We start from the raw sequence: 27,655 nt of genomic DNA on the forward strand, positions 1-27,655 counted from the left end.
TTCGTATCTTCATTCTGTGAGGAAAGACTGGTAAATACTTAACTATGCTCATTTTCAAATTAGTCTTTTCCTGAATTGAGCTGTACTTTAAAATTTTCCTTAATTTGTCTTTTCTTTTGGTTATTATTTTTTAAATCTAAATTATGCCAAAACTCCCCAAAATCATCTATAATTGTTTATAAACATTGTTAGCTCCAATGCAGCTGCAGATATGTATTTCTGTTCCTTTATCTCCAGTTCAGGATGTATCCCTGTAAGGTCAGAGCAAATCCTAGTCACTGAAAGACTCACTTTCCTTTTCCCTGACACGAAGTAAAGAGGTCTTTTTCTTATGTTTTGGAAAGATGTTTTATTAAGAAATACCTGAGATAAAGATACCCTGGCATAAAAACCTAGCCTAGAAATGGCTGTCAGTTTGACTTTGAATATTTCTAATAGCTCCCCTGTTTCATATTTTTCCGTTCATTCCAGTAAGCTTTTTCTTCTGAATGGTGGGGGCAGCTACCATGGGGAAAAAGACTCCCAGGCAAGCAACCCCAGTCCCTTGGATAGCCTTGAGAATCAAACCTCATCGGAAACTTTTTTGGAGTTCAACAGAACCTGTTTCCCTTGGGTCCTGCTTATCTGCACCCTCATTAACCTCTTCAAAGAACTCTGAAGATTTAGGGAAGGGCTTTCTTCCCCTTCACTGAAACCGGGTGGCTTGACCCTATCAACTTTTCATACGAGTTTTCTAATATTCTGATGAGTGTGGAGATGGATTCTCCAGTGGCGGACATTGATCAGATCAGGCCCAAAGTCGCTTTATCTGAGAGATTTCTGCTTGAAAAGCACAGACCTCAATTAAAAGCCATTAGAACTTACATACAGGATGGAAGGTCTAAGTGTTATACACATATATCTGAAGATTTCTGGTGAAATAAATTAAATTGTAGAAATTATAGAAGAAAAAATTGTCATATTCAAAACACTGACAGCATGGGTAATCAATCCTTTTTCCTTGAATGAGGTGAGGATCCAGCCCTAGTAACTTAGATTCTCTGGGAGGACAGCTCTGTTCCTATCAGCGTACTTATACAGAACATTTATCAATTTAATATGGTTTATTTCCTTGTTTTTAATACAAGGACTAATAGACCTAGAGAGCGCCTGAAGGAGTCTGACTATTGCTGAGTCAAAGGTTGCACTGCATTTGGAGAGGGCGTCCTGGGTTCTGGTCTCTGGATATTTATACAGAACCGCTCTTGGGAGCACCGTCCTGGTCACACGCAGAGCGCAGAATATGTGAATTTGAACATCCTCAAACTCCTAGCTTCTGGATCTTAACAGGGTCTACATGGGAGCTGGGTGTTTCATCTCTGAAAATGTGCATTCAAGAAATACTTTCAAACATTGAAGTTGTAGGTTCTGTGGCACTGAAGGTTAAAGAGAAGAAGAATGCTCAGGGAGTTTGAGGCACGTCAAGGATGTGAAAGGAGATATTTTGGATCTGAATTCTAGATGCCTAAAGGCTTCTTTGAGACAAAGGTGTCTGGCATGATACACCGTATTAAACTTTGAAAAAATGCTGGTATGTACCTTACATAAACTGTTCACCTGTAGGATTAGAAGATAATTCTCATACAGATTGACACAAATAAGAGAACATTATCCAGAAAATACTTTTTCTTTATTGAAGATACATTGTGCTTTTTTACTCTGTCGCTGTTTTCCAACCATTCCACTTGAACCATCTGCACTGTGTTGACCTGCTCAGAGCCTTTAGGGAGGCTGTTAAAATCTGTAACGTGAACCCACAGAAGTGTCAAATATTAACAAGTGTTCTCTGCCCTGCTGGTGCTGCATGTTGATCCACCTCAGGCATCGAGAAACTGAGAGAGCTAATTTGTAATTGTTGCCTTTCCTGTTCTCTCGTATGGTGGGTGAGCATGCTGAAATGTCTTTCCTCCAGCTATTCGACTTTATATAGCAAGTTGCATCACCCTCATCTTTGCAGTAGCAGGATCCCGCCCAGTAGCATGCTAATCGATGTGACTAACATCTGTCTCCTGTGGTTCATTGTTTCTCTCATCCTGTCCCCAGAAGCAAGATTGTGTATTTAGCTACATAATGTTAAATATGTCACTGTAGTCTGCAGGGATATGTGTTTAACTATACTTTCTGCTATGAGTTTATACTAATGAAGGCAAGTCCAACTGGTGCACTTCCACCTGGAATGGAAGATGACGAGGTTTGTGTGGACTTGAGATTCTGGGAGAGGCCATTCCCCCGTCTCAAAACGGGGCTCTCCCTCCTGCCCAGAAAAGCCTTCCCTTACTGCAAGCTGACACGGGTGCCCGAGACACGGAGCGACCACCCGACGTCCTGTCCTTCCTTCAGGCCACCCAGCACCCCAGGGGTGAAGTCTCCCACCTGGAATCCACACTTGCCCTCACTGCTGGGTAGGAGACCAGAAGGACAGGCAAATTTAATATGCTTGACCTAAGGAGGCATAAACGAATGCTCCCTCCCTTGAATGTTTTCTTCAAATCGGGAGTACCAGTGAAGTCTAGTTCAATACCATTAGGGAGTTTAATTAGGAGAAATAATGAAGTACCAAACTAATGCTGTACTTTGTGTGGTTATGAAAGTGTACTAGAGTGATTGTTTATTGGACTGCTGTTAATTTGGAGCTGCCTCATGCTGTCCCTTCTACCCCAACCTAACTAAACTTTCCATAGCTTGGGGGGGATGGAATTGCCTTCTGCTGTAATTAATATTGAGTCAAAGATTTTTAAGCCCCCTATTTCCTTTGGCGCTTTCCGTAACAGGAAAATTTTCTGGTGACTATGAAATGTTTGCTTTCTATTTAACTAAAGATATTGGCTCCCAAAATTCATAGCAGAAAAAAATGTGTCTCCGTACAGCATTTCTTGCCTCCTCTGTTGTGCTGGTGTATGAAAAGAGCACATCAAAAGTCATCCCCTGCATTATCTCCTTTTTTATTTATTGTCTGGTTCCCGAGCACTCTTTGGTTCAGAGGCAGCTACAATGGATCATGATTGCCAATGGCTCCCTCAGTAGAAGATTCAGTCCTTGGATGAGCTGAACCACCTTCTGAAGTTACTTGTGTCTCTGGCTTGGGCAGACTGAGCGTTCGTCTGAGCCCTCGGTTAGGACCCTTAAGGTCGATGGGAGGAGCCCTGTATTAAAGTGTTCATTAACTTGTCACGGAAAAGCATGCCTTTAAAAAGAGTGGTATGCTCAATGATGGAAAAGGTGCTTACTGCAAGTTATTTATAAAAATCATAACCTATTACTTCACAAACGTGTGCAAATGTTGTTTCTCATAGGTTGGTTTGGGGTTGTTTTTTTTAAATAGACTGAATATTATGATCTTATCACAATAACATTCTTAATAATGTTGTACAGTCTATATTTTTCCTGCCATTTTTTCATTTCACCTATAGGTATTTATGGAACTATTTATACAACAAATTGCTAGTAAATGATTGTTTTCATTATCATTCATCAGTATTCTACATAGATCCCTCTGAAGCACTGTGGTTTGGACACTACACCACAGTTTATCAATGAATAAGCCGAGTTCTTAAATGAGTAACTGATTTCTTTACCCTTGCAATGTACAGGTTGTTCTTGACGATTCACAATTCTCATCAGTAGGCTGCGTGTTTTACATAATACTGGCAAATACAGCACATATATGTTGATGCAGGTTACTTTTACAGCTTGATAATATGCTTTGATTTATCACTCTACTAAGCTGTGGTGATCTGTTTTTCCCTTAGGGGTACGATGATGGATATGGGGGTGAATATGATGATCCAAGCTATGAGGCATATGATAACAGTTATGCCACCCAAACGCAAAGGTAAGCATTTGTATTTTTACATTAATTTTTCAAAGAACACTTTTTTTTCCTCTTAGATTTTCATGTAAATTTCCTGTTTTATTTTCCACATTGAATTCTACAAAATCTTACCGTACTTTAAAAAGTTGTCGAAAAGTAATAATGGCAGTTGCAATTTATATATAGAATTTTTCAGCTGAAGCAAAAATGCAAGCAGCTGACAATACTTTTAAAATTGGTGGAAATTGAGTGTATTTTTTTTAAAAAGCAAGTGATTACATCATTTTCCTATCTGATGTCATTCTGAACTTGTTTGTGCAATTTTTCTTCCTTTACTAGTGCAAATTTGTCAAGGGCATACTTTATGGCTTTTACAATGTTTTGGCAAATCCAGAAGGAAATAAATAATAATTATGATGGTAAATACCTGCCACTGGTTGGCATCCACCATCAAGGTAAACTATAGAAGGGAACTGCATGCCTGAAGTAAGGCTGAAACTGTCTCTTTTCAGCCAGTTGCTTTCTCAGCAACTCTCAGAATTGATAAAAGCAACCAAGTTTGGAAATTTATTTTATGTCCTTACTGTGTGCGATAATGGGGAAAATTACATTCACATCTTTTATGATTTGCGTCACTAAAATGAGGCAACAAAAATCACTTTTTATGTATTCATACACCACATGCACTTGTATATTAATTCAATGGTTGGTCCATGTTTATTAAATATGGAATGACATCTTTTTCACAGTTAAGCTGAAGGATAAAAGGGTGTTTCAGCAAATTATTCAGAAAATGCTCTCATGAGTTGCTAAGAGTACATGTAGAATCATAGAATCATTTAGGTTGGAAAAGACCTTTAAGATCATCGAGTCTGACCATTAACCTAGCACTGCCAAGTCCACCACTAAACCACGTCCCTAAGCACCACGTCTACATGTCTTCTAAACACCCCCAGGGATGGTGACTCCACCACTTCCCTGGGCAGCCTCTTCCAGTGCCTGACAGCCCTTTTGGTGAAGAAATTTTTCCTAATATCCAATCTAAACCTCCCCTGGTGCAACTTGAGGCCATTTCCTCTTGTCCTATCACTTTAAGATTGTAAGACTGTGGAAAGGCAAATGAAATTTTAACAAGAAAAGACACACATTTTAACTGAGTTAGTGTGATTCTCACTGGGCAAGAAAGGGTTGTATACATACAGAGTTCTGCACTCCAAAGACCAGAGGACCTTAAACTTGCTTTTTATTTAACCATCTTTTTTGTTGAATGCTTTGCTGATGAAAATGCCTGTCAGAATTACGTTCAGCTCCAGAACTGCTGTAGTGAGTGGCACTTGAGCTGATAAAAAATACTTTGTAAGTATTTTTATAACCAGTGAAGTATATTTAAAAGGATTTGTCACACCTAAATGTGAACCCCATCAAGTATACTTTAACAACACTTTTAAGTAATTATACATTATTAGCTGCACCCATCATGTCATTGTGTAGGTAGATATTCTTGTTGTCAAATGTACTCCAACTTTTTTGAAAAGAATTCAGCCCATCTTTTGCTACAGTAGTGAATTGTCACAGGAGATATTGCCTCCAGTGTAAAAATAATAATTAGTTGGAAATCTCTCTGTTATAACATTGCTTTATATCATCTGAATTAGCCTGTAATATCTTTGCAAGTTGATGTCCTAGGCAACTAAATGACAAATATATCAGGTTTATCAGGAGTGTATTATAATCCAGCTAGAACTGGCAGTGGTAATTTGACTCAAAAAAGAAAACTCATAGTCACATAATTTTGTCAATTAAGCTATTCAGTTTAGTCATCAGGTAGGTTTTCTACTAACGTGAGCTACCTCCAGGATACCTAATCTATTTAGAAGCTGCAACTAAAACATTTCCTTTTGTAATATATGGCAGGACATACAGTCATACTTATCTACATTGTGTGGCACTGAATACCACAAGTAGTCTATTCATTTCAAAGAGAGCACTTTTGGAACAACACACGTCTCATTTCAAAGATGTAAAGAACAAATGGAGCATTAGATATGCAATTTGGATTTCTGTACCTTATTGGCCATTTACCTTCACAGAAATGCCTCCCTACTGAGCCAAAATAATACAATACAATGAAATAGTATGACCAAAATATTTGGTTAGGTGTATATATCAAAATGTTTTCTCCTAATCTCAGATCTTCATTATTAGTATACTCCAATCATATGAGCAAGACATATCACGTACACACCTAACAAGATAAGTAGTACTGCTTCAAAGTACTTATTCATCTCATCCAGTGTGTGATTTACAGGAAAAAAAAAAAAACCAAAAAAAACCAAAAAACAACTTGTAGACAATGCCTGTGCTCAGTGAGAAAAATATCATTACTGCCCTCTGCAGGGATTGACCGAAATTCTAAAGCATGAGATGAGGAAAAATTGTAGTTTGTGGCTTAATGCAGAGCACCAAGGTCTCTGTTCACATTAAGGGCAGAGTTTTTACTCACTTTTTATGGTTCATTAAGGAATTAATACAGAAATTCTTAGAGAAGGTACAAACTGTTATCTGATTGTCTGTCTCACCATGCGTGTTGACCAAGCCTTACTCTCTTCATTGCTTCAAATAGAAGAATGTGTTGGGGCGGGGGGCACGGACAGACGGGGTGGGATGGATGGTCTGAATGCAAGCTGAATTCAGTGTGCTTTAGAGCAGAGCACATAGCAAGTCGTGCCTTCTTCCCCTACGCGCCCAACGCAGAGAGTAACGATAGTGTTTGGGCAGCCTGCCACCACCACCCCTGTTGCCTCTACCTTTGTCTTCCAGACCTTATTTCTGCTTCCCGTTTGCTCACCAGAGGCTTTCTGCCCATATATATTCCTTGTCGGGGCCCTTAGTCCTTCATTGCCCGAGAGGTCTGATTTAGTCTTTTTTTTAAATTAGGCTCTGCCAACAGCAGAGAAAATGAGCACACTATTGACATACACCACCGTGCTACAACGTAGGATTATGATTTAGTAGAAGGAGCACCAAAAATGCCAAGCCCCAAGACCATCCAGATGCAAGTAGAGATAAATGCTGTACTTTTGTGCACTGTTATCTGAAGATGTGTACTAAAAGTCAGCATTAGTGTTGCAGGCCCAGTAATACACTTTGTGTAGATCCTTCTCTAATGAACTCTACCACTGCCACCCTTCCAGACAGAGAGCTCTGTCCTTCATGCAGCAGTCTGATTTTTAGGCTGAAAACAGGGGGATGGGGTCACTTGCAGAAGAGACCATGACGGAGTCTTGGGATCAGACTGGAATGAAACCCACAATAACTCTGTGTGTCTGAATGAGCTAAGAGGCACCTCCAGAGCACTTTGAAATGGACACAGTAAGCAACTGGAAGAAAGAGAACAGCAGGACCCTCACTATGGTAAGTGCCACCTCTACCTTATTATGTCTGGGGAGACTTACTTTAGGAAGGAGAGAATTATGGGCTATGACAAATACAGTCTATATGGCATGAGGCATGACTTGCTTTAACTAATAGAAGCTGTGTTTCTAAAGCCACCTTTTTTCCTCCTCATCCTCCTGTCCCATAATGACAACCCAGAACACAGGATGGAACTGCAGGACAAAGTTTTAAACTGGCGGCCCTTCCCAACTGTGTCTGTAACCATTATTTACAAGGTTCCATGAAAGACTACAGGTTTAGCAAGGACAATTAGAAACCCTGCTCATTTTAGAAATTTGTTCATGCTGATGTCAAAATACAGTTTTTAAGGTAATTGGAATGAAAGCTTTGTGCAACGCTAAAGAGAACAAGGAAACAACCATTTCAGTGGGCAGGGGAAGGCATCAGATCTGACATACTTCCCATGGGCCATGTTGCACTGCACTTCGAATTTCTCCATGAAACCTCTTCTTCCTCTCTCTTCTTCTCCCTTCCATACAGTGTGAAGATGGCTTTCAGCTATAAGTACATCTGCCTGCCCAGACACACCAAGAGATATTCAGTAGTTGTCAAGTGTATACACTACTCCCTAGGCACTTGGAAGTCAGGCAGAGAACACTCAAACCCTTTCTGCCAGCCAGATTTACCTCTGGAACCTCTAGTCTGACAACTTTGGTTAAAAATATAAATCCTAGACATACTATCTAGAAGTAAAAATCCCTTTCTGGTTATGATTGCCATCCCTGCTCCTCACCATTGCCTGTTCACATGTCTCAATGGTGAGGTGCAGAAGGGAGGTAAGGGAAAGAATTAGCCTGATGCTCTCAAACAGCAGCATCTCATCTCAGCAACCAGTTAATATCCATCTAAGTTTTCCGCTCCCCTTACACTTGGTACTTAAAAACTTGTAAGAAGTATATTCTGGTTGCGTAACAGAATTCTAGCATTAAACAAAATTACTGTCACTGCACAGGTGTTTATCTAGACTCAGCCCTCACCTGTGAGCCATTCTATTTGATGCTGCCCAATTTCCATTGCTAAGGTGGATCTTGTTCCTGTGCAGGCCTGTAAAGGTATGCTGCTTGTCCACTTTTTGATGATCCTTAGCAGTTCAAGCACACTGATACTCTCAGTGGCTTCTTACCTTCAAACCATGTTGGAACATGTGGTGGCAACCATTCTTCCTTTCCATTCCCACTCAGATGCTGATTTAAAGAAATAAATATGATTTTTACAGGGCAACAAGCAAGTTCATAAAACAAAACTCCAAAATGGTAGAAGTATCAATTTCCAACTCAGCTGTAACACAGAAGATGTAGGAGAATCCTATTAGTTTTCAAAATATAATATACTTTTTGATTTTCTTAGCAGGAGCTTTTAAGTCTGTTGAACCACCACCACTGTCCAGGATTCATGGGCTGAGAAGACTAGATCACCGGGACAAGAGGATGAAAAGTTTTGTCAGAGGATCTACAAGGTCCGCTTCTTTGGTTACTTAAAGGTTGGTGGGGGATCAGACTGCACCACATGCAAAGTGTGGCCAAACTCCTCAGCCAAGACCAACAGAATGATTTTGCAGAAGTGGATCAGTTGCTGATGAATCAGCTGAGAACTGTGATGGCCAGCAGAGCCATCGTAGCTCCGCTACCACATCTATAGTCATCTCCACTGGCCTTTGTGTCTCTGCCAGCACCAGCAGTTGCATTTCAAAGGTACTGTGTCTCACAGCCAAAAGAGGTACTAAGGAAATCTGGGACTGACTGGCCAGTCACAGGATGAACCAAGAAGGGTATGTTCTATTTCATGCACTTGTGCGTAACCTATCCAACCATAGGTAGTGTAGACAACGGTGCCTGACAGGGAAAAGCAAAGGAAGTCAATGATTGTCCGTCGAAGCTTAAAATTTGGGTTTGATACAATTTCCCTGTTCCACAGTGCCTGGCATGAACACTCACACATCAGTCAGTTCTGGGTTTTGTGAACAGGTGGTTGGTATATTGGCAATGGCTTCCAGGGCTGGTTGGTTGGCTTATTCTTCTGTCTTTTGTTCTGTCTGGCTTTTGTTAAAAACATAGTTCAGCTGCAAAATGATTTGCTGAGTGGGTGCTTACTAAAGAAAGAAGAGTCTGTGGCTCCCATCCTAGGCTGGAAATAGACTTGCAAATATCAGAAAACCTGTAACATACTGACAAGAAGAATAAATAATTCAGTCATAAAAGATAGATGAGAACAGTGCAAAACATTACTGTTTACAGATGCCATCCCACAGTGACACAGGCCTTCTCATGACATATCTTAATGTATGCTGTGACTGCAAGATGACATAGGCAAAGGGCATTCTTCTTGCCTGCTTGGACCCTGCCTCACTAATGACAGTAACCCAGTTTTAGGGCCTTGAAGCAATTCTTGGCAAAACATTTACTGTTAATCTTGCAAATATTTTATGTAATGCTATAGGCAACAGTCCTCTGGACACACATTCCATGCTGGTATGCAGATCGTTTGGGGAAAATTACTTCTTTTTAGTCTGTCAAAACTCACACTGCAAACCCATCCTCCATCTGCTAAGCAAATAACCAAACTTCTGTTTCCGATGCAGAAATGCATGTTATAGGCCGTGTTATCTCTGAACTTCCTCCCTAAGAAGTTAATGGTAGTACAGAATCTTTAAATCTTAATATAAAGAAAGATGGCATTAATACGTCTGAAATAAATTCTTAAGTTTTTACATGATCTGAAGACTTAAACACATTGTGTTAGATAACTGCCAAAATGAAATTACTTAGAGGACTGAAGAGAGAAAGGAAAGGTGCAGTATCAGAGAATTTCAAGTTGACTGGCGTAGCTTTTATCTAACTGAATTATATTTAAATCAAACGATGTAATTATCTGTGGTTCATAACTATAGCTGGGCTGTCATGTGCAAAGTCCCATTGGGCTCCTGTTTCTCAATGCTAGTAACAAAAATATAATGAGAAAAACAAGTTTCGGGGCATATATGCTGCCTATGTCCACTTTCCTGCTATGGCAGATAGTTGCTATGACCATATCAGTGTAGTAGTAATCCCAGTAACTACATGTTCGTAGCAATACCTATCAATTCAACCTGTAATAGGCTCTGCAATTCTGATTCATGTTCTTATAATGACTCAGACCCACTGAAAATTTCAAGAGCATATTCAACCATTGAGACTGAATATATGAAAAGTTATTGACTTTGAAAAGAAACTTTGTTTTCCTGGTTATTCTTGTTTCTGTTGTTGAGTTTGTGCTATCTACTGTACAGCTTGTGTTTACAGCTCCTTTTTCTGCAGTGTGGGCTGCTAGTACAGAGGATTTAGGGATCACTTACTTATTTCTGATCTGATATGCAGGAATATAACATGGGCCACAGTTCAGCCCATGTCAATTATGTGGCTTACAGTACAATCACTTCGGTGCAGAGACATGCTGCAAAATGATTTAGGAAGTAAAGCAAAGAATATTTTATCCAGCGTAATCTCTAGGAATTATTTACACCAGCAGTGTGTGTTTTGCCTGAGCTCCAGTTCATCGTGGTTAGCCTTGCTTGACCTCCAGATATCAAGAGTTTGTATGTGCATCTGTTTCCAAAGATGAGATCTTCACAAGCAGTGCTGCAAGTAAAATAGCACTTTCAGACTAGTACCTTTGTAAGACAGCAGTACATAGTTCTGCTGGGCGTACATGTTCTTTGATGGACCCTAACCAGTGGACTGTTCTTCTCTCCAAGCTCCTTTTGGATTCAGCAAAAATTGATAGCCCTATGTTTCAGTAACAGAAATTTAGTATTAACCTTAGGAGGGAGTGAAGAATAGTAACACGGGACTAGAGTGCTTGGTAATCTCCATCACCATAGCTTTTAAAACCACATTAGACAAATCTCAGTAAAGAATCATGTAAATAAATTTGTGTGCTTATAGGTAGATGAAATGATCTAGGTGACATCTTAAGGTGCCTTCTAGCTCTCTCTTCTGTTACCTTTTCCCCTTTTTGTTCATGCATGACTAGGCTTACTTCAAGATCACAACACAGGATAATCTAATTGGACTAAGGAAGTTGTTTTATTACCAATAAAAAGAAAGTAACACCATTTTCAAACTCCATTTTGATTTGTTGGGTTTTTGTGGCTGATAGAAATCCTTTTAGGAATAATTAAAGTAAATCTGACGTTTCAAGCACTAAAAAAGTAAAAAAACAATTAATTCCTGAAAAGCTTCTACCTGCATGGCAGAAATGACTTTTATGTTCCACTTTGTGCAGAACCTTTTTTGATAAATTTTTGAAGGAAAACTTCATTTAAAAACTTATCAAAATCTGATTACAACAGTTACTTGAGAAAACCATTGCCAATAGCAAATGGCTGTTGTACAGCAGGTAAGTTCTGATCCCTGTTTCTGGATTCAGTCTTCAAATGACAGCTATCAGTTTCCTTACCTGCTGATAGACATTTGAGGAGGGGGGAGAAGGCTGGCAGACTTCTAGTAAGTTCCTATCTCTTGCCAATGTCTCTAATGTGTTGGTACGTACCACTTGCATTGTAGTTCGGTGTTCCCTGAGGTGTCCAAATATATAGCCTCCCTCCAGCTGAATCCCCAGCTATAATGCTGTGGAGGGATTTCCAAGGAAAAGATGGCAGAAATGCTCAGGGTAGAACTTTGGCTGTTTGACTGAATACCAAAGAACTAGGGAGCAAATATTTCTGAACAGTCTTAAGACAAAGACTTAGAGTTGCCATTGAGAAGCTCACAATCATGTTCACATATTCTCTTTCCTAGTGTCTTGCTGAGGAGCTTTAGTAAACAGCATTTCTCAGATTCATATGGTCTGATGCATTCAGAAGGAAAACACTGAGAGAGGCCAGTGATCTTCCTTGAATGTAGAATGAGTCAAGTAAATGCTTAAAGCAATGATCAGATAGATATCTTTATTTAATCAATCAGTCCCACTGTTTTTGACTACTTGCTTTGTAAAAAGTTCCTGCAGGCTACTTGTGGAGAGAACTATCCATAGTTAAATGAAAAAATTTTGTCCTTAGTTTAAAAATGATGGCTAGGCAGGACTGTGAATAATCATTAACTTATTTGGTAGATTATCACATGGTTAAATCTTTTACTGATATGATTGGAGGTTTACTCACATCTCTCTCACTATCAAAATATTGCTATATAGTAAAATATGTAGACACATAAATATAATCCAAGCTGGAATAGCTAGAGTGGTTACACTGGTCCTTTGTAAAATGGGATATTCATTATTATTTTCTCTACTGGGCACTCTCTCACTTTTTAACCAGTATGCATTGTATTTATACTTTGTCGTATTTCATTTTGGCTTTGTGCTTGTATCCACCTGTTCATAAATAAAGATTTCCCTGTATTTTATTTTCAACCTGTTGAAATCAATCAAGCCAGGAAGCCTAGAATATGACATTTTATGTATCTTCACAGCAATCCACTTATGGCATTCATCATCAGAAACTGTTCTCAAATGCCACTTCTCATTTATTTGATTCAATGAGCAAAATGGAATCAAATTTCATTACTCTGAAGCAGAGAAAAGTTTTTCCTCTAAAACTGGGTAGGATTCCTAAAATTCTGCATTATTTCCTTTGCAAATACTGTCTCCAGACATTTCGTATTATCTTTTTAAATACTGGGTCATAATTCTGTGTCTATGAGAAAAGTACAGTGGAATGGAGAATATTTGAATAGAAATGCCCATGGATCTGTGGTTTTAGCAAATAAATGGCAGATTAGTTTCTATTTCAGATTTTGCAAAAAGTTCAGAACCCAAAGTCGTCTTGCAATTATGATGGCTCTCCACTCCTATGCTTGTATAACTCTACTGGCTTCATTATTTGTTTTATTTTTTTAATTCAGATTTGCAGTAGCATGAAATCAAACGTAGGAAAATGCTGGAGACAGGTGAGATCTAGTTTAACTTCAGGCATGTTGTAAGCTACTCAATAAATCCAGGGAGTATTGTAATGGAGACATTCTTCTCTGTTAAAAATATTGGATACAATCAAACTTGAGCTTTCAGAAAAAGGGAGACTTTATCCACTAAAGTGTTCACCATATTATTCCATTAGTTCTAAACATCTATTCACTAAAGGACTATATTTGTGATTTAAGGCTGAATCCTACAAGTTCCTTTATTCAAAAGACTTCTCATCTTTCCTCTAGATATAATGCTCCGTTAAGTAGAGCTGTTCCGGTAAGTTTCAGATTCCTAGGAGGATTATGTCTTTATTCACACATTTGCACTATGAAATATGATGAAATATTATTATATAAAAAGTGCATATATTGCAATTCATGTGAATGTGAATCTTGCTCACCTGTGTTCCAAGCAGAAGCATACTGCTTTGTGTAAATAGCTTTTCTTGCATGGCCAACTATGTGTTAAATCCTGCTGGCTCCCTCCCTTGTGTAGGAGGGAGAAGCATTACAAATGCAGTCTTACATAAAAAGACTGCAGTAGCGTTAGACAGGATCCTGTTAGCATAGGAGCCGAGTATTGCATTGTATCAATTACCGATGATGAAAGTTGTAAACTCTGAGGATTACTCAACAGAAATGATATTGAGAAAGAGGGAGACAACGGGAGATAGGAGACTAAGACCTCAAAATATCCATTTGAGAAAGTGAAGAAGAATGGGAGTTGCCTAAAAAATTGAATCCTACCTGTAGGGATCCTTGTGGATTATCCTGGGTGTTAGCTTGACTCAAGAATCTGTTATCTGAAGCTAACCCAGACTGGGATATACCTATAAGGAGTGCTAAAGTTTCATTTATCTGTATAAAGTACAGATGGTGATCGCAAGGTGCCAAAGGCCGGCAATCCCTCTTCAAAGAGTGCCAATCCTAAAACACAATATTGGTTCACTCTCACATTGTTGAGTGCCACAACACAAAGAGGGAATTCTCTCAAGAGTTATTCTTACTTCTTCAAAGGCTAGCGTGAAAGGTTTTCATCTGTTTGATTACAAGTCTGAACTGTGGAACTTCACTGGCATCGGCTGAATCTCTAGTTTGGACCAATTCAACTATTTCACAAAAGAAGCCTGATTATTTTCTAATGGCTGAGTTATATCTCCAAGGTTGATCAAAAGCCTCTTTTCTAAATTGACTAGCTTTTTCGCCAAACATTTCCTAATAAAAGATTCCTATAATATTCTAGAATATACTCTCCCAGTTAAAAAGTACAACCAGTAAGAAAGAAAATAAGATATAATAATGTCTTTACAGAAAAAAAAAAAAAAAAAGCATTAAATCTACCTCAACAAGGTCTTAATCAAAGGCTTTCAGTTTCTTAGGATCGTTCAGGATAGACTACAGAACACACTTCACCTATACGGATTAATGTGTTAGCAGCGTTTAAAGCAGATGAACCCTTTCTTGTACCTTTCAGCTTTGGCTTTACTGGGCCCATTGTATGTCTGCAACCACATTTTGTGCTCCACAACTAAAGAATAAAAAGTTAGATGCATCTCTCAGCAAGTAAAAGCAAAGAACAGAAAGAGAGAAAGGAAGAACAACAACAACAACAAAAAAGAGGGAACAAGAAATACTCAAGTTCTTCAGTTCTTCCAATGTTCTGCTGCCTTATATTACAGAAGCTGTAAGAGCAGCCGGGGAACCAGAGGGTCGTGTTGCTAACCCGGGGTCTTTTGCCAGCAGCTTCCTGCAGGGGCAGGAAGAGACTGGTCAAAGGCTAATGCAGTCTGTTCACTAAGGTCGTGATTTCCTATACCTATACACCATTGATCTCGTGAGTGGGGAACATCACCCTTCCCCCAGGTGGCTTGTTGACCCAAGAGTCAGCGGTTTGTGGCTTCAATCTTAACTCTTCTCTTTGTGGTTCTCTGCTTAAACCACCTTAAAGCACCATTCTCTACAGCCTTTTGGATAACAAGCTGTGTGGTTTCCCATGGGTGTTGACACAGTCAAACTGGAATTCGTTTTTGCTCAGCTAATGTCAATTTGAAAAAGTCCCAGTTAATGAGAGGTTAAAAGCTTGTGTTGGCTTTTAAGGTTGCTGTTTAGATACAGAGTCTCTGTATTTGAGCCTTTCTCGTATCGTAGGAGCACCAGATAATTCAGATTGGAAGGCACCTCAAGGGGCCCTTATCCCTCAAATAAGGAACATCTTTTGTGTTCTTTTTTTTTGGAACTGATCTGGCTTTATCTGCGTGAAAAGAAGACATCACAAGTTTATAGAAACTGTGATCCCAAATCTTTAAAAGTAACAGGTTCAAAAGCACTAACCAAAACCAAATTCAAGTTAAAAATAAGCATAAATAGGTTATGATTATGAAGATTAACAGTACATGTATTATTAATCTTCTTGCCCACAGAATAGGAATGAGGACAGAATCATACATCTTTGTTGCAAAAGTTTCATATAGATAGAGAAAAAATTACATCAGAGCTTCTCAGATTTCAAGGCATTTGAGATGATATAAAAATAATTAAACTACTTGTAAGATTTATAGTCCCATGTATATCAATTCTTCCACGAGTGGTACACGTAGAAGGTTACTAAAGTCTAAGTCGTGGCACATGAAGACCTCTGTGTTTTAGAAGTCTGGTGTTAAAGTATAGTGCAGTGCTTTGAAATCTTAGGAGTAAAAGCTGAGAAGTTGGTAATGAGTTAATCTTATCTTCTTTATAAAATGTATTGCATCCTGCTTTCAGGTGGGTGCATGTACTTAAGTAAATTACACTTCATGTTGCTTGAAAGTAATGAATGCTAATGACAGATAATGGTGTCTTGTTTCCAATTAGCACTGCCAAGAGAGCCTGAGGTTTCTAGAGCTCATGATCACCATATTTTCCAGGAACAGTCTGAGAACTTTAAAATTATATAAACAAGTTTTATTTATGCTGAATGCATTTGCTGATTGTTTCCTTCCACAGCTGGGCATAACACGAACAAGCTACATCTCTCTGTAGTTCAATAATTTAAAAAAAGACCGTATGTATGTAAAGCCATATTCTATCACCCATTTTTTATAAACATCATTCATTGTTCACTTTGCTAAAAAACAGAGGAAAATGTTTACAAATAAATGCATGTAATAGATTATAGTGAATATTCAGAAAAGTTTAAAATAGAGCAGACTAGTGGATAAGCAGTCTGGCTCACAAAATAGGAGTTTAAATCAGGTATTTCATACTAAGAAATAAGTTTTCTTCACTTAGCTATTGTTTAAAACACTTTCTAATATGAGTTGGCAAGGAATTTGAAATACCATTTGGGCTCAAATCTATGAAAAAATGTGTATTAGGGAAATAAAGTTGGAGAACTTAGATCACAATCATGTATTGTGCTATGAACTATGTGTTTTCAGAAATGTGTTAAGTATTGTGCTCACAGACATCAAATATGCAGTATATAACAAATCCCTTTCTACAGTTGCAATACAGCTTGTTTCTTATTTTAAAGGTTTGTGTATTAACTTTGTATTCTGTTTGGAATGTGTTTCAGTTTGGAATGTTCACTGTGCAGGATTTTTCTCTCACATCCTTATTGTCTGTATGATTGTGTGTTTTTTCTCTAATAAAAACGTACAACAACAATAACGTAGCAATGAATATTTACCTGCTCTTGCAAGTCTTGCGTTTTGCTGGATGTTGTATTGATGGGAAGAGCTCAAGGCCCTACTCAGTGACCCCTGAAAGCAGGACTGCTGCTGATAACTTATTGGCCTTTGGATTGGGTCCCAAATGCGCTCCTTTTAAAGCTGACCATCGGATGCAGCCGCTTGGTTTTGTAAAATGTATCAGGAAGAAATATTAGCATCTTACCTGCTGACAGAAGATGAAAGTTCTGGGGTTCCTTCTGTAACTCCGCTCACTAGTGCAACACCCTCCTCTGCCCAGAAGAGCAGGCACTATGCCAAAACGCTGCTGCTTAAATTGTACTACATGAGATTTTTCATACAGCTGCCTGCCAGATCTGGGTGGTATGTCATCTGTCTGTTCTGAACATTTCAAGTAATTTCTTAGGTCTCAACCATGAGCCCTGTAGATATGACAAGATACATGATTTAACCCTGATGCTGCCAGTGCTCTAGTTCACCTTACCTAATCCTGTACTTATATTTAACTGGCTACTACAATCAATCATTGCACAACAGTACAGACTGCTTAGCATGTTCAACAAATAAAAGATGTATTCTTCCTGTTTGTTTCTTGCACCACGTCAATAGGAGGGTGTATATATTTAGATAATTAATTTTCAAGGAACTAGATGGCTCCCATTATCCTGGGAGGTAATGCTCTGCAGTGATTATGTCCTACAGAGCTGGGTTGGCATTGGGAAAAATCTTTAGAAATATTAACTTCATTTTCATTCATGTCAATTGTATTGTCCACTTTCTGCAACTGGTTTAGCAAATGAATTTCATCTGTCTGAGATATTGTCGTCAGTGTACTGTCCACTCACATGAATGACTTTTGGTTAAATTACTGAATTAATGCACAACGATTATAGTTGCATTTTCAGTTCAAAAAAACTCCACAGATATTTGTAGCTGAAAATTGACTGAGAGCTGTGCTAGCCAATCAGGGGATGACATGTCCCAAATCAAAACAGCTTGGCTGTCAGTTACCAGATACACACAATCAGTGCTCTCAAGTGAGATACAGCACATGAATGATTCTCAGAAATTATTCCAAGAATAGTTATGGATAGCTATTAAGTTTGAGAAATTAAAAATCTGATGACAGGCAGTTTGTAAACAAAGAAGTCAAAATTAGTTTAAGAAAAATATTGTTACAGATTGCTTGGATATCTCTATTGTATTTGTGAAATATTTTTACTTACACTTCACTGTCAGTTAAGCTTCTCTTTCAACTGTAAACCAATATTTTTAAAACGATAATCCAATATGGAAAATCGCCTGAGCAATAATGTTATAAATAATGCAATATTGAGCTGATTCCCTGCTTCTGTTTATTTTACAAGAGTCTATCATCTCACACAGTGTCCAAAGAAAAAGAAGCTAAAGTGACAACAACAAAAAATTAACAACAGGGAAAGTGTTACCTTTTCTGTTTGGTTCACTGCAGAAGGAAGAAATACAATGTAATAGAATTCATGGAGTTTGTAAGTTTTTCTGGGCAGAGACTGATTCTTGTTGTATCTACCTGGTACCTGATAACAGCAGTAGTCTGATCTTGAATTTGGTACCAGGTACCAAAAACACAGTGCAAACTGTAAATAATAATAGCAGTCAAGCAAAAGTGTGAGTAATTCCATTTCCATGTCATTATGTCTTAGAGGTCAAAATTTTCTGGGTATCCACTCTAGGTAATAGCTGGGGATTGCTGATTATCAGGATGTAACTATGATCTGAAATATTTTGATAACGTGTTAATATGACCGTACATAATTTTTGTTAATTAGCAGAAAGCAGTGAAAAAGTGGGTTTGAGACTCTAAGTCTGGTTTTCCACTCCTTGACCCTCGCTACTTGCAATATGCATTTTATTGATCACTGTATAAAACTTTCCATGGGTGTCCAATAACTGCATAAGGAAGGCGGCTGTGGAGAATCAGGTTTCTCTCTACAAGCAGTGGAAAGATACTTTATTCTTCAGCAGCAAAGCTGAAAACCTGTCAGTGATTTTGGTAAAGATAAGTAGTTTAACCGTTCTGCACAATACCATACAGTCAGCTTTGGGGAAAACAAACTATGCTGAGTTTGATACCGCATAAATGTTTGGAATTATGGATAACTGAGATTAACACCTCTTTTGGCGGTTTAACAATAGTGAATAACAAAGTGGATGGTCTTTTTTCAGACCTTATTTTTGCAAATAGAATTTCTGTCAGTGTTTGTCACATCTCCTAGGTTTACATATTTAGGACCAAATTTGTTTTATGCTCAGTACATAAGAAATGCGATGTGCTGTATAATAGCCTTTTTTGTCACTGATAAATTTTCCTTCATATTTTTTTAAATTCTCACTATCCCTGAAACTAGCTGGACTATGCTATCATGTAAAAGTGTTAAAATACATTTCATTTCCTTTGCTCTGTTTTTGTTTTGAGTTGGTTACCTATGATAATAGTGACATGGCTATCTGAATCTGTTACAGTGTGCCTGAATATTATGACTACGGTCATGGAGCAAGCGAAGAGGCTTATGACAGCTACGGTAAGGTCTATTCTATCTTCAGCAAAAGTGTGAAATCAAAAGAAAAAATCTGTCAGTGACAACTCAGAAATTACTTCCACATACTTTTCTTTCTTTCTTTCTCTGCTTCAAAATGGATTTGTGTAACTTTAGGGTGAGGTTTGACTTATTGAACTAGGACCAGAAAATTGGACAGATCAATTTTGATCAAAATTACAAAGCCAATTAATCCCAGTCACAGATCTCTTTAACAGCAACACTGAAGTTTCTGATTAGTGCTGAATATATTTCACAGTGCTAAGTTTCAGTCTACTTGATGTGCCAACACTACCATGCATCTGGTACTGTCATATGCATCCCTTCAACCAGCCAGCTTTGTGAGGCTTTGAAATCTAGACTTAATCAGAGTGGAAGGAGAGGGGGCTGTACCACCATGGGAACCCCCACGGCACCAAGATAAAGGAGTATCTCGTGCCGCCGAGGACATGAGGCTGTACTCTTCGTACCTCCCCACCGACTCTGTGTCTGAGCTGGAAGAGTTCCACTTCACGGGAACCGAGGGCACGAGAGGGAAAAGAAAGTGTTGCTCCAGTGCGTACAGCCCATTTTCTAGGTCTCTGATATTAGTGATGTGTTTTGATAACTAATTAGAATCTAGTCCATCTTTTCCTATCAATGTTTTTTCAGTACGTTGTACCGTCAGATGGCACAGCGAATCTCACGCTGACATTTTCACTGAAATTACAGAGCAGAGCTGACTATCGTCAGCTTAAAGACTGACCCTAGTATATTCAGCAGAGATGTCACGCTTGATTTACTACTACTACTAAAGTATCGTAAGTTTACGTGGTGACTTCCAAAGCATTGTGAAAATGAGAGCTGCTGGAAATGATGCTGCACCTAAAAGTTACAGTAAGGGGTTATATAAGGATTGCTGCTTGAAAGAAATAATTTTATTCATACAGCTGTGAAACAAATGTCACTGTAATGAAAAGTTGCGGTTTCCTTTGTACAGACATCATGAGACATTACCGAGACGTTGTCAAAAATTATTGTATTGCATAATCAGAAATAACTTAATTTTTTGTATAATCAGTACCCACAATATATTTGGATAATACAGTCTGCAGTCAAGCACATTTTCAGTGCTAAACAAGTAATAACAACTTCTCCATATGAATGTGCGTGGTTTGGTTACCCTTTGTTTTGTTTCCTTTTTGTACATACTTTTTTAATACCTGCAGTGAAAGACCTTTCCTGCCCTCGACAGATCCCCTCTCCACCTCTCCTCCCAAGTGCATTGCTCAGGTTTTGGGCGATGCAGAAAAGCACAGCCTGAGCTCAGCAGTGAGAATTACCCACTGTTTAACGTTTAACTAGACTCCCCCACGCTGAATCTCCATGTGTTTGGGCAAGACATTTAAAGTAATGTCACTCTTCCTCCAATCCCTCATTTGTAAAACTAGAAGAATATTACTTGTTTTCCCAGCAGGGGAATTAGCTAAGGCTTTACAAAGTGTTCGAAGAGTGGGATCATGACTAAATTTATGCTCTGCATGAAGCTACTTTTTTTCTTTTTTTTCCATTTAGCAGCTGAAACAAACTTAAAATGCCTGGGTTTGCTTTACTAGACTTGTCTTAAAATACATGGTTGATAACCCTGGACTTGCTTTTTTGCTTAAACTATTTTCTGAGCTGGCCTTTGAGTACAAAGGTCTGGAATACTTTTACCAGTAACCTGGAATAAACTTAAAAATGGAATAATATTCCGAATTGCAATTTTTCTACTGTCTGAAATCGGACACATTTATATGTGAGTGTTTGCGCTCCTGTTGGTTCGCTTACTTTAGCAGATTAGTAAATTTGCTAGTTCTGTGCTCTGGAAACTTGTGTGTGAACTTGCTTCATCCCAAAGTCACCGCCCTTTATCTGAGGAGGTAATCTGAGTATACGGAGCTATAGAATATACGCTTAACTTTCTCGCTTTCTAAATTCTTGGTACATATACTGATGTTCTCTCTGTATCTGACTTTTTCAGTGCCTCCCACCCAGCCAATAAGCAGTCTGGTGCCACCCCTTCTCATCCTCATGTAACTTTTACCTTAGTTCTCTGTTCCCACAGAACTGTTCCCACTTTTCTACTTCTTTTTCAGGATGTTTTGCAATTCATTGTGAGTCTTCTGAATCCACCGCACTGTGTAAAATCAGCTGTCCCTTCATTTTTCACCATCGTGCAGAAATCAGCAGTCTTTCTTTCACCCCAGCTCAGTTTCACACCTTGTTTTACCTTCCACGACAAGGCTATATTCCTCCTTTACAATTCTTTCTGGTGCACTTCTGTAATTCAGAATTCCCCCAAACTCTGAATAAGACCACACACACGGTACATGAACATAGAACTGGTATCTTGTTGTTGTCTCCTAGACTTTTGTGTAACGACTTATCTTTTTACCTTTATCCCTTCCAATAACAGTATCTGAATTATCAAAAATTGACTAGCGTGGCATTTCTTTTCTCCTGTGCATCCTCTTGCTTCCATCTTATCTTTAGGGAGGACAGTTCTCAATCCCAAGAAGGTTTTCTTTTATTCTTCTTCATGAAGTAGATTCAACCAAATAACAATGCTACTTCATGCTTGCAGTCTTTTTTTAAGTATAATATAGAGCTCCCTGTAGTTTGTTAAGTATTATACAGCACCATAGTACTTCTATATGAGCTGCCTGTTATCACTTCTCTTTCTATCTGGGCTCCTGAGAAGTGGCAGGTGGTTTTCATCTCATGGATTCTTCTATGCTCCTTTCAAAATAGCTTGTGGAGAAGTCTGATCGGGGCCACTGTTTCCTCAGAAGTTCTTAAGATTTATGCATTTATGGATTGTTCACAGTAGGGTTGCAAAAATCACAGGGGTGTTTCAGAGCAGAGCCCACCTGAACACCGTGTCTTTCTCAGGAAGTTCATCTCTCTCTTGATTAGATGGAAGCACTAAACAAGAAAGGGCCTAAGTCACTTACCTGCAGCTGGGCAAGATGAGTTCTTGCACACTATTCACCACTGTAAAATCCGCAACTTGGGTTAACTGCCTTGACTCCTTGTTCACTTTCTGATGCGAAGGTTCCTGAGAATTCGATGCCCTTCAAATCCAACCAAGGAGCCTCCCAAGACAATAGCAAAGGCAGCTGAGAGGGATATATGTAAAAATTTCCCATGACTTAGGGATGCTCCATGAATGAAAATTCAGAGCACAGAACCCTCACATGCAGTTAGACACTTAAACTCTATTGTGATTTGATATACTTGCCACCCAGCCTCTCAGAAGGATCAAAGTAGAGACACTTCAAAGCATTCCCTGCAGCAGCCTCTGGGCACCTTAGTAGAGCAATACTCTACTAAGTAATTAGGAGATTCCTACAAATTTTTTATTGGATCAGGATTATGCAGCTACTGCTAGAGAATTTTGCAGATCACTGATCTGGGCTGAGGAACATGAATTTGGGACATATGCCTGAAAATCTTCTTGTGGGCAGAGCCCTTATAAGCTTCCTCATGTGAGTGATAAAGAAATATCTTTAGCAGGCACTCTAAAATGAAAAGGCCAGTGCCTTAAAGCACTGTACAATTTTCAATAATGTAAAGCATCCTCACCTCTAACCACGCTCAGTAAACATTTACAATACTTGTGTCACTGAAGGTCTTGATTCCTGCAGATATGAATTTAAATCTAGGAGTCTAAACTAAGGCAGCAGTGTCATTTTAACTTGATGATGCTGCTTATGTTTTAAAACAGAAGGCATGAAATTGGATGAATTTATGAACAAAAGTTGATATCCATTGCTGTCATTATACTTTAATAATTTTGTGATTTCCCTTCTGGCACTGTTGTCATCTGAGGTGAAAACATGAATTTAATGATTTGTCTTATAAATCGATTAGGATAAAATGTACAACTAAAAATTTGGTAACTAAGAACCTTTCCTGTCCATATGTAATGTCATGCCCAAGTCCAAAAAGCACCTTCACTCGACAGGACTGCTGTAAAGGAAAAGCCCTTTGTAAACCATTCACGTTCTTGTTTCTTTCTCCTTTTCCCTGTTTTTTAGAGGAACCAGCATTCTCGATACAAGTGTTGTGCTGTGTTAGGCCACTTTAGAAAGATAACAGAGATCGTACGACTTGCTAGCAAGGCACGTCCAGTACCTTATTAGCTATATTAATTATATCTGACCTGCCTCACAGTTGTTTCATCGGAACCCTTTTTCTGCCTTGCACTGATCAGAGCACTGAAGGTTTTATTTATCCGATACCCTTTCTGTTGTAGTTCTTCCACAGCCTGGGGACTGTAGGAGATGAGCTCTGCCAGTTTCTGCGGCAGAAGGTTGAAGAGGCTCCTGCCTCTGCTGCCCAAGGTTGAAACTGCCGTAGCGAGGATGGAGGAGAGTGAGAGTGTGCCTGCTGTCAGATTATGCTATACTTATATACTGCCTTGTGTGTTACCTGAAAAAGATGGCCATGTATGTTTTTATGGGAGGTCATGAACCGCAGTAGCTGAGGCCAGTACGCATGGACTTCTGCTGCTACCACCAAAAAAGCAGAAACCTTAGGTGGAGGGTGAAAGGAGAGGGTTGACGTCTATAACCTCCTAAACCACCACAATGAAATTAGAATAACACCATCTGCCAAAGGCCTTAGGCAAGAGTTGGGGAGGTTAATCTGTACCTTGTCACTTACACAAAGAGGGAAGACCTAAGTGAGCTCCGCTCACATTCCCGCTGCTATTCGGGAAAAGCTTGCAAGGCTGTTTACTTCATCTGCTGCCACTGTGGCAAGGAGACATTATTTAAATGTGTTGCATCATCGTCACCAAAAATTTTGAGATGTGCACGTTTTCTCTAATTACCACGTTTTGTCGTGCATATTCTACTCCGGTTTAGCATGAAGTGCTCACTTGTAAACAACTGGTAGTTGGTTTTAGAATAATTCCATCTTTAATTAAAATTGGAGAGTGTAACTGTTTGGTATAATTCCTGTTAATGTAAGATGTCATTTAAGTTGTAAAATGCTGCCATAATGATTTAACTGACTATTTCACAAATAATTCCCTGCCAATCACTCAGTATGAGAGCTTTGCAGTTGTGATGACAATTAGTTTACTAAGTAATGCTCCACACAGAGAGCACCAAATTCTTTATAGGGCTAACAACTAAAAATGTACAGCAATGTTCCACTACTTTTTTCTTATCTTGTTTGTTTTTTGCTTTTGGGTTTGTCCTGAAGAGTGTATTATCTAGTAATTTTTTTTTAGAATAACAATGATAGTTTCTGCTGAACAAGTAGAAGTAAAAATAAATAATATAATGATGAAATTTGGAGAGGAAGGAGTATATGGAGGGTTCAAACTTCAGGAATTCTGATAAATAGGTTGATTGTAGAGATGTTACCTTAGGAGACATAAATTCTCATGCTTCATTATGAGACAAGCATTCTCATTTCATGGAGAAACTCAAGTAACTACCATCCTAGTGTGAAATAAACCCTGTATTGTTTAATCTGTGGCACTGCTGAAGCCATGCTGCAACATATACAGAAAAATATTTGTAAATTTTGAAAATTTATATATAATTCCAGACACAGTCTGGAATCACTGCACATTTCATGTCGCATTACCACGAAGTACTAGAACATTAATTTTTACTGAAAATCAGAGAAAAATAAAACTCCCTCCACACTGTCGCATTCACACTCGCCTCACAGCAACACTGATAATGGTCTGTCTCCTCGCTGTGTTGCAGTTTCCCAAACTAGTTCCCTGTGTGCTCTGATGCTGCTCCTTTCCTGCCCGAGGCAGGTGTTCACCGCACAAGTGGCTGAAGCCTTGCAAGAAATGATTTTCGCCAGCAGTCGTTACTGCCTCTCTTGCTGACGTTACTTAACGCGCAGGGAGAGCTGGCAGTGGCGTGCACGAGCGCTCCCCATCTGCTCCAGGGCCAAGGCAGCTGGAGGATTTCGGTGGTTCTCCGCTACCAGTTTAAGCTAGGGCAGCTCACAATACTAGAGTAGATGAGGAGTACCCCTGCAGTCTCATTTGTGAGCCCTCCTGAAGAGAAGGTACTGTCAAGCGTAGGGACAGTAGGTTTTTAAAACGGTTACAGCTAAGTTCAGAAAAGAGACTATTAAACCACAAGGTTTTCCTAGCATCTCTAGTTTTTAAGCCATATATATATTGCATATGTGGTAGGTTTAGTAAAATAATTGGTATTTAGCACGGTATAAGTAAGCATAGTGGGTTTGAGCCTGTGTTCTGAAAACATTTTTTGTCTTCTGACAAGATTCCACTTTTCAAATAAGAAAGGTGCCATTTGTGATTTGGAAGATGGCCACTTCAGCTATTCTTCTCACAAAATTATAAAATGCGTAGATAACAAGTCAGAAAATCCTGTGTATGTTGCAGGCTTTGCAGAAAAGCAAAACGAGAGCAGAAGAGTGAAAAGAATAAGCAGATGCTATCCTAAAAAAAAAAAAAAAAAAAAAGACAAAAATCTGTTCTTGAATTTTTGTCTAAAATAATATATACTTGTCCAATTGTGACACAAGAAAAAGGCAACCGTCTTTTCTGTGTGGATTTATGGGGTGAAATCCCGGCTTTGTCAATGTTAGTTGAACATTAGTCATTAGCTCGTGTAGGGCAAAGTTTCCAACTATTGCTTAGTACTCTGTCTCCACCCATTTCTCACGGAGGGAGAAGTTTGGAGGCTTACTAGAAAGACGGCACAAATTGAATTACCAAAAGAAAATCATTCTAATTTTCAGTGTTCTCATTTTAAAGTTAAATGTCTGGTTTCTATTGGGTCTTCTGCTCAGCACATCTACAGCACTTTTCTCTTACTGCTCAGGCAATTAATTACATCTCAGAATACCCCAGGGAGGTAGGTATTCCTGTCTCATTCTACCAGTGAGGAAGCCATACCACAAAATATTAAACAATTATCCAAGGTCACTGAGCAAACAAGGAGTAGAGCTAGTAATCACAATTCCTGAATTCCACTTACGCTCCGTCTCTAGTGCGGTGTGCTCCCTCCAAATGTATGCAGTATAATGACCTTGCAAAGAAGGTAGAGATTTTTTTCCTCATAGGAAAGAAAACTATTTTATTCTGAATTAAAAGCAGCTTCTATGTTTCTAATAGCACTGAAAGCTACATGGCAAATCAAATTAAACCATTATCTTAATTGCTGTTACATACATCTTAACTATCTAAACAGAATAGCTCTTTTTATCTCTTCCTGGCCACCTGTCCCAAAATAATTGACCAGAGATGAATAAAATTGTGCCCCAAAACTGTGGGCAATATTCAGATGTTGGAAGAAGAAGTGATCGGGTCTTTATTATACAGGGAATAAGGAATGAATAGAAATGTAAAATTTAAAATTATTAGGAAATAACATATTCATATGCAAATCACATGCTGTTAATATGTATTTTTTTATTTTAAAGTATCTGTTAATATGTGATATGATGTGCCTTTTAATTACTTGTATTGTTGTCCTCTTTGCATTTGTGAGTTTTATTCAATGCTGGAAAATTCCATGACAAGGTTGCAGTAATGCTGACTGAAGAGTAGGAAAAAAAGTGCTCTGAATATGTGCTTTTCTTGAGTCTTGTACTAGAAGACATTTAAGCATGTGATGATAGCCACTGCTTGGGGTAGAATTTGGGGGTAGATAGACCACTATGAATTTTTCTGTGCTTTCAGTGCTACATAGTAAGTAAGGAACAACAATGGTAAGACAGGAACAACTTCATATGTATCTCTCTCTGTTATAAATGATACCGTTTAGTGACCCACATCCAAAGGAATTTCACAGGTTTCATAGTATTTTCAGTAAAAATACTATGACCTTTTTTTCATTCTGACTTTCCAGTAAGAAAAAAAATCTAACTTAAATTCTGTATTTAAACACTAGATCAAAGCTACTGAGTCTACTAGCAATTGATCAAACACTAATCTTTAAAGATAGTCTCAGCTAATACATCAATAATGTCTGTAGTAGATACTGGAAGTATTTATATAGCTCAACAAACACAGCAACTAAGCGTCAGTCTGAGTTGTAAAAAGCAGTGCAAAAATACTAACATATAATTTCAATCAATCATAAACCACGGGTGCTGATTGCCTGTGATAATTACAATTAATTTGTGTCCTAAAGG

The 27,655-nt window shown here is 38.6% G+C and overlaps 1 protein-coding gene across 2 annotated transcripts in view; it reads left to right on the plus strand.

The window, feature by feature from the left end:
• The window catches only part of KHDRBS2 (KH RNA binding domain containing, signal transduction associated 2), a 405,822-nt gene that overhangs the window by 335,810 nt on the left and 42,357 nt on the right, over positions 1-27,655 (plus strand). For both annotated transcript variants that reach the window (XR_008234391.1, XM_052781831.1), the window contains exons 7-8: positions 3,789-3,871; positions 19,416-19,474. Coding sequence is in view for 1 of the 2 variants with exons in the window: in XM_052781831.1 (XP_052637791.1) it covers positions 3,789-3,871; positions 19,416-19,474 (142 nt within the window). In the remaining variant the exon portion in view is untranslated. The remainder of the gene's footprint in view (positions 1-3,788; positions 3,872-19,415; positions 19,475-27,655) is intronic.

The sequence above is a fragment of the Harpia harpyja genome, chromosome 3 (assembly GCF_026419915.1).
Source record: "Harpia harpyja isolate bHarHar1 chromosome 3, bHarHar1 primary haplotype, whole genome shotgun sequence".
NCBI classification, from domain to species: domain Eukaryota; kingdom Metazoa; phylum Chordata; class Aves; order Accipitriformes; family Accipitridae; genus Harpia; species Harpia harpyja.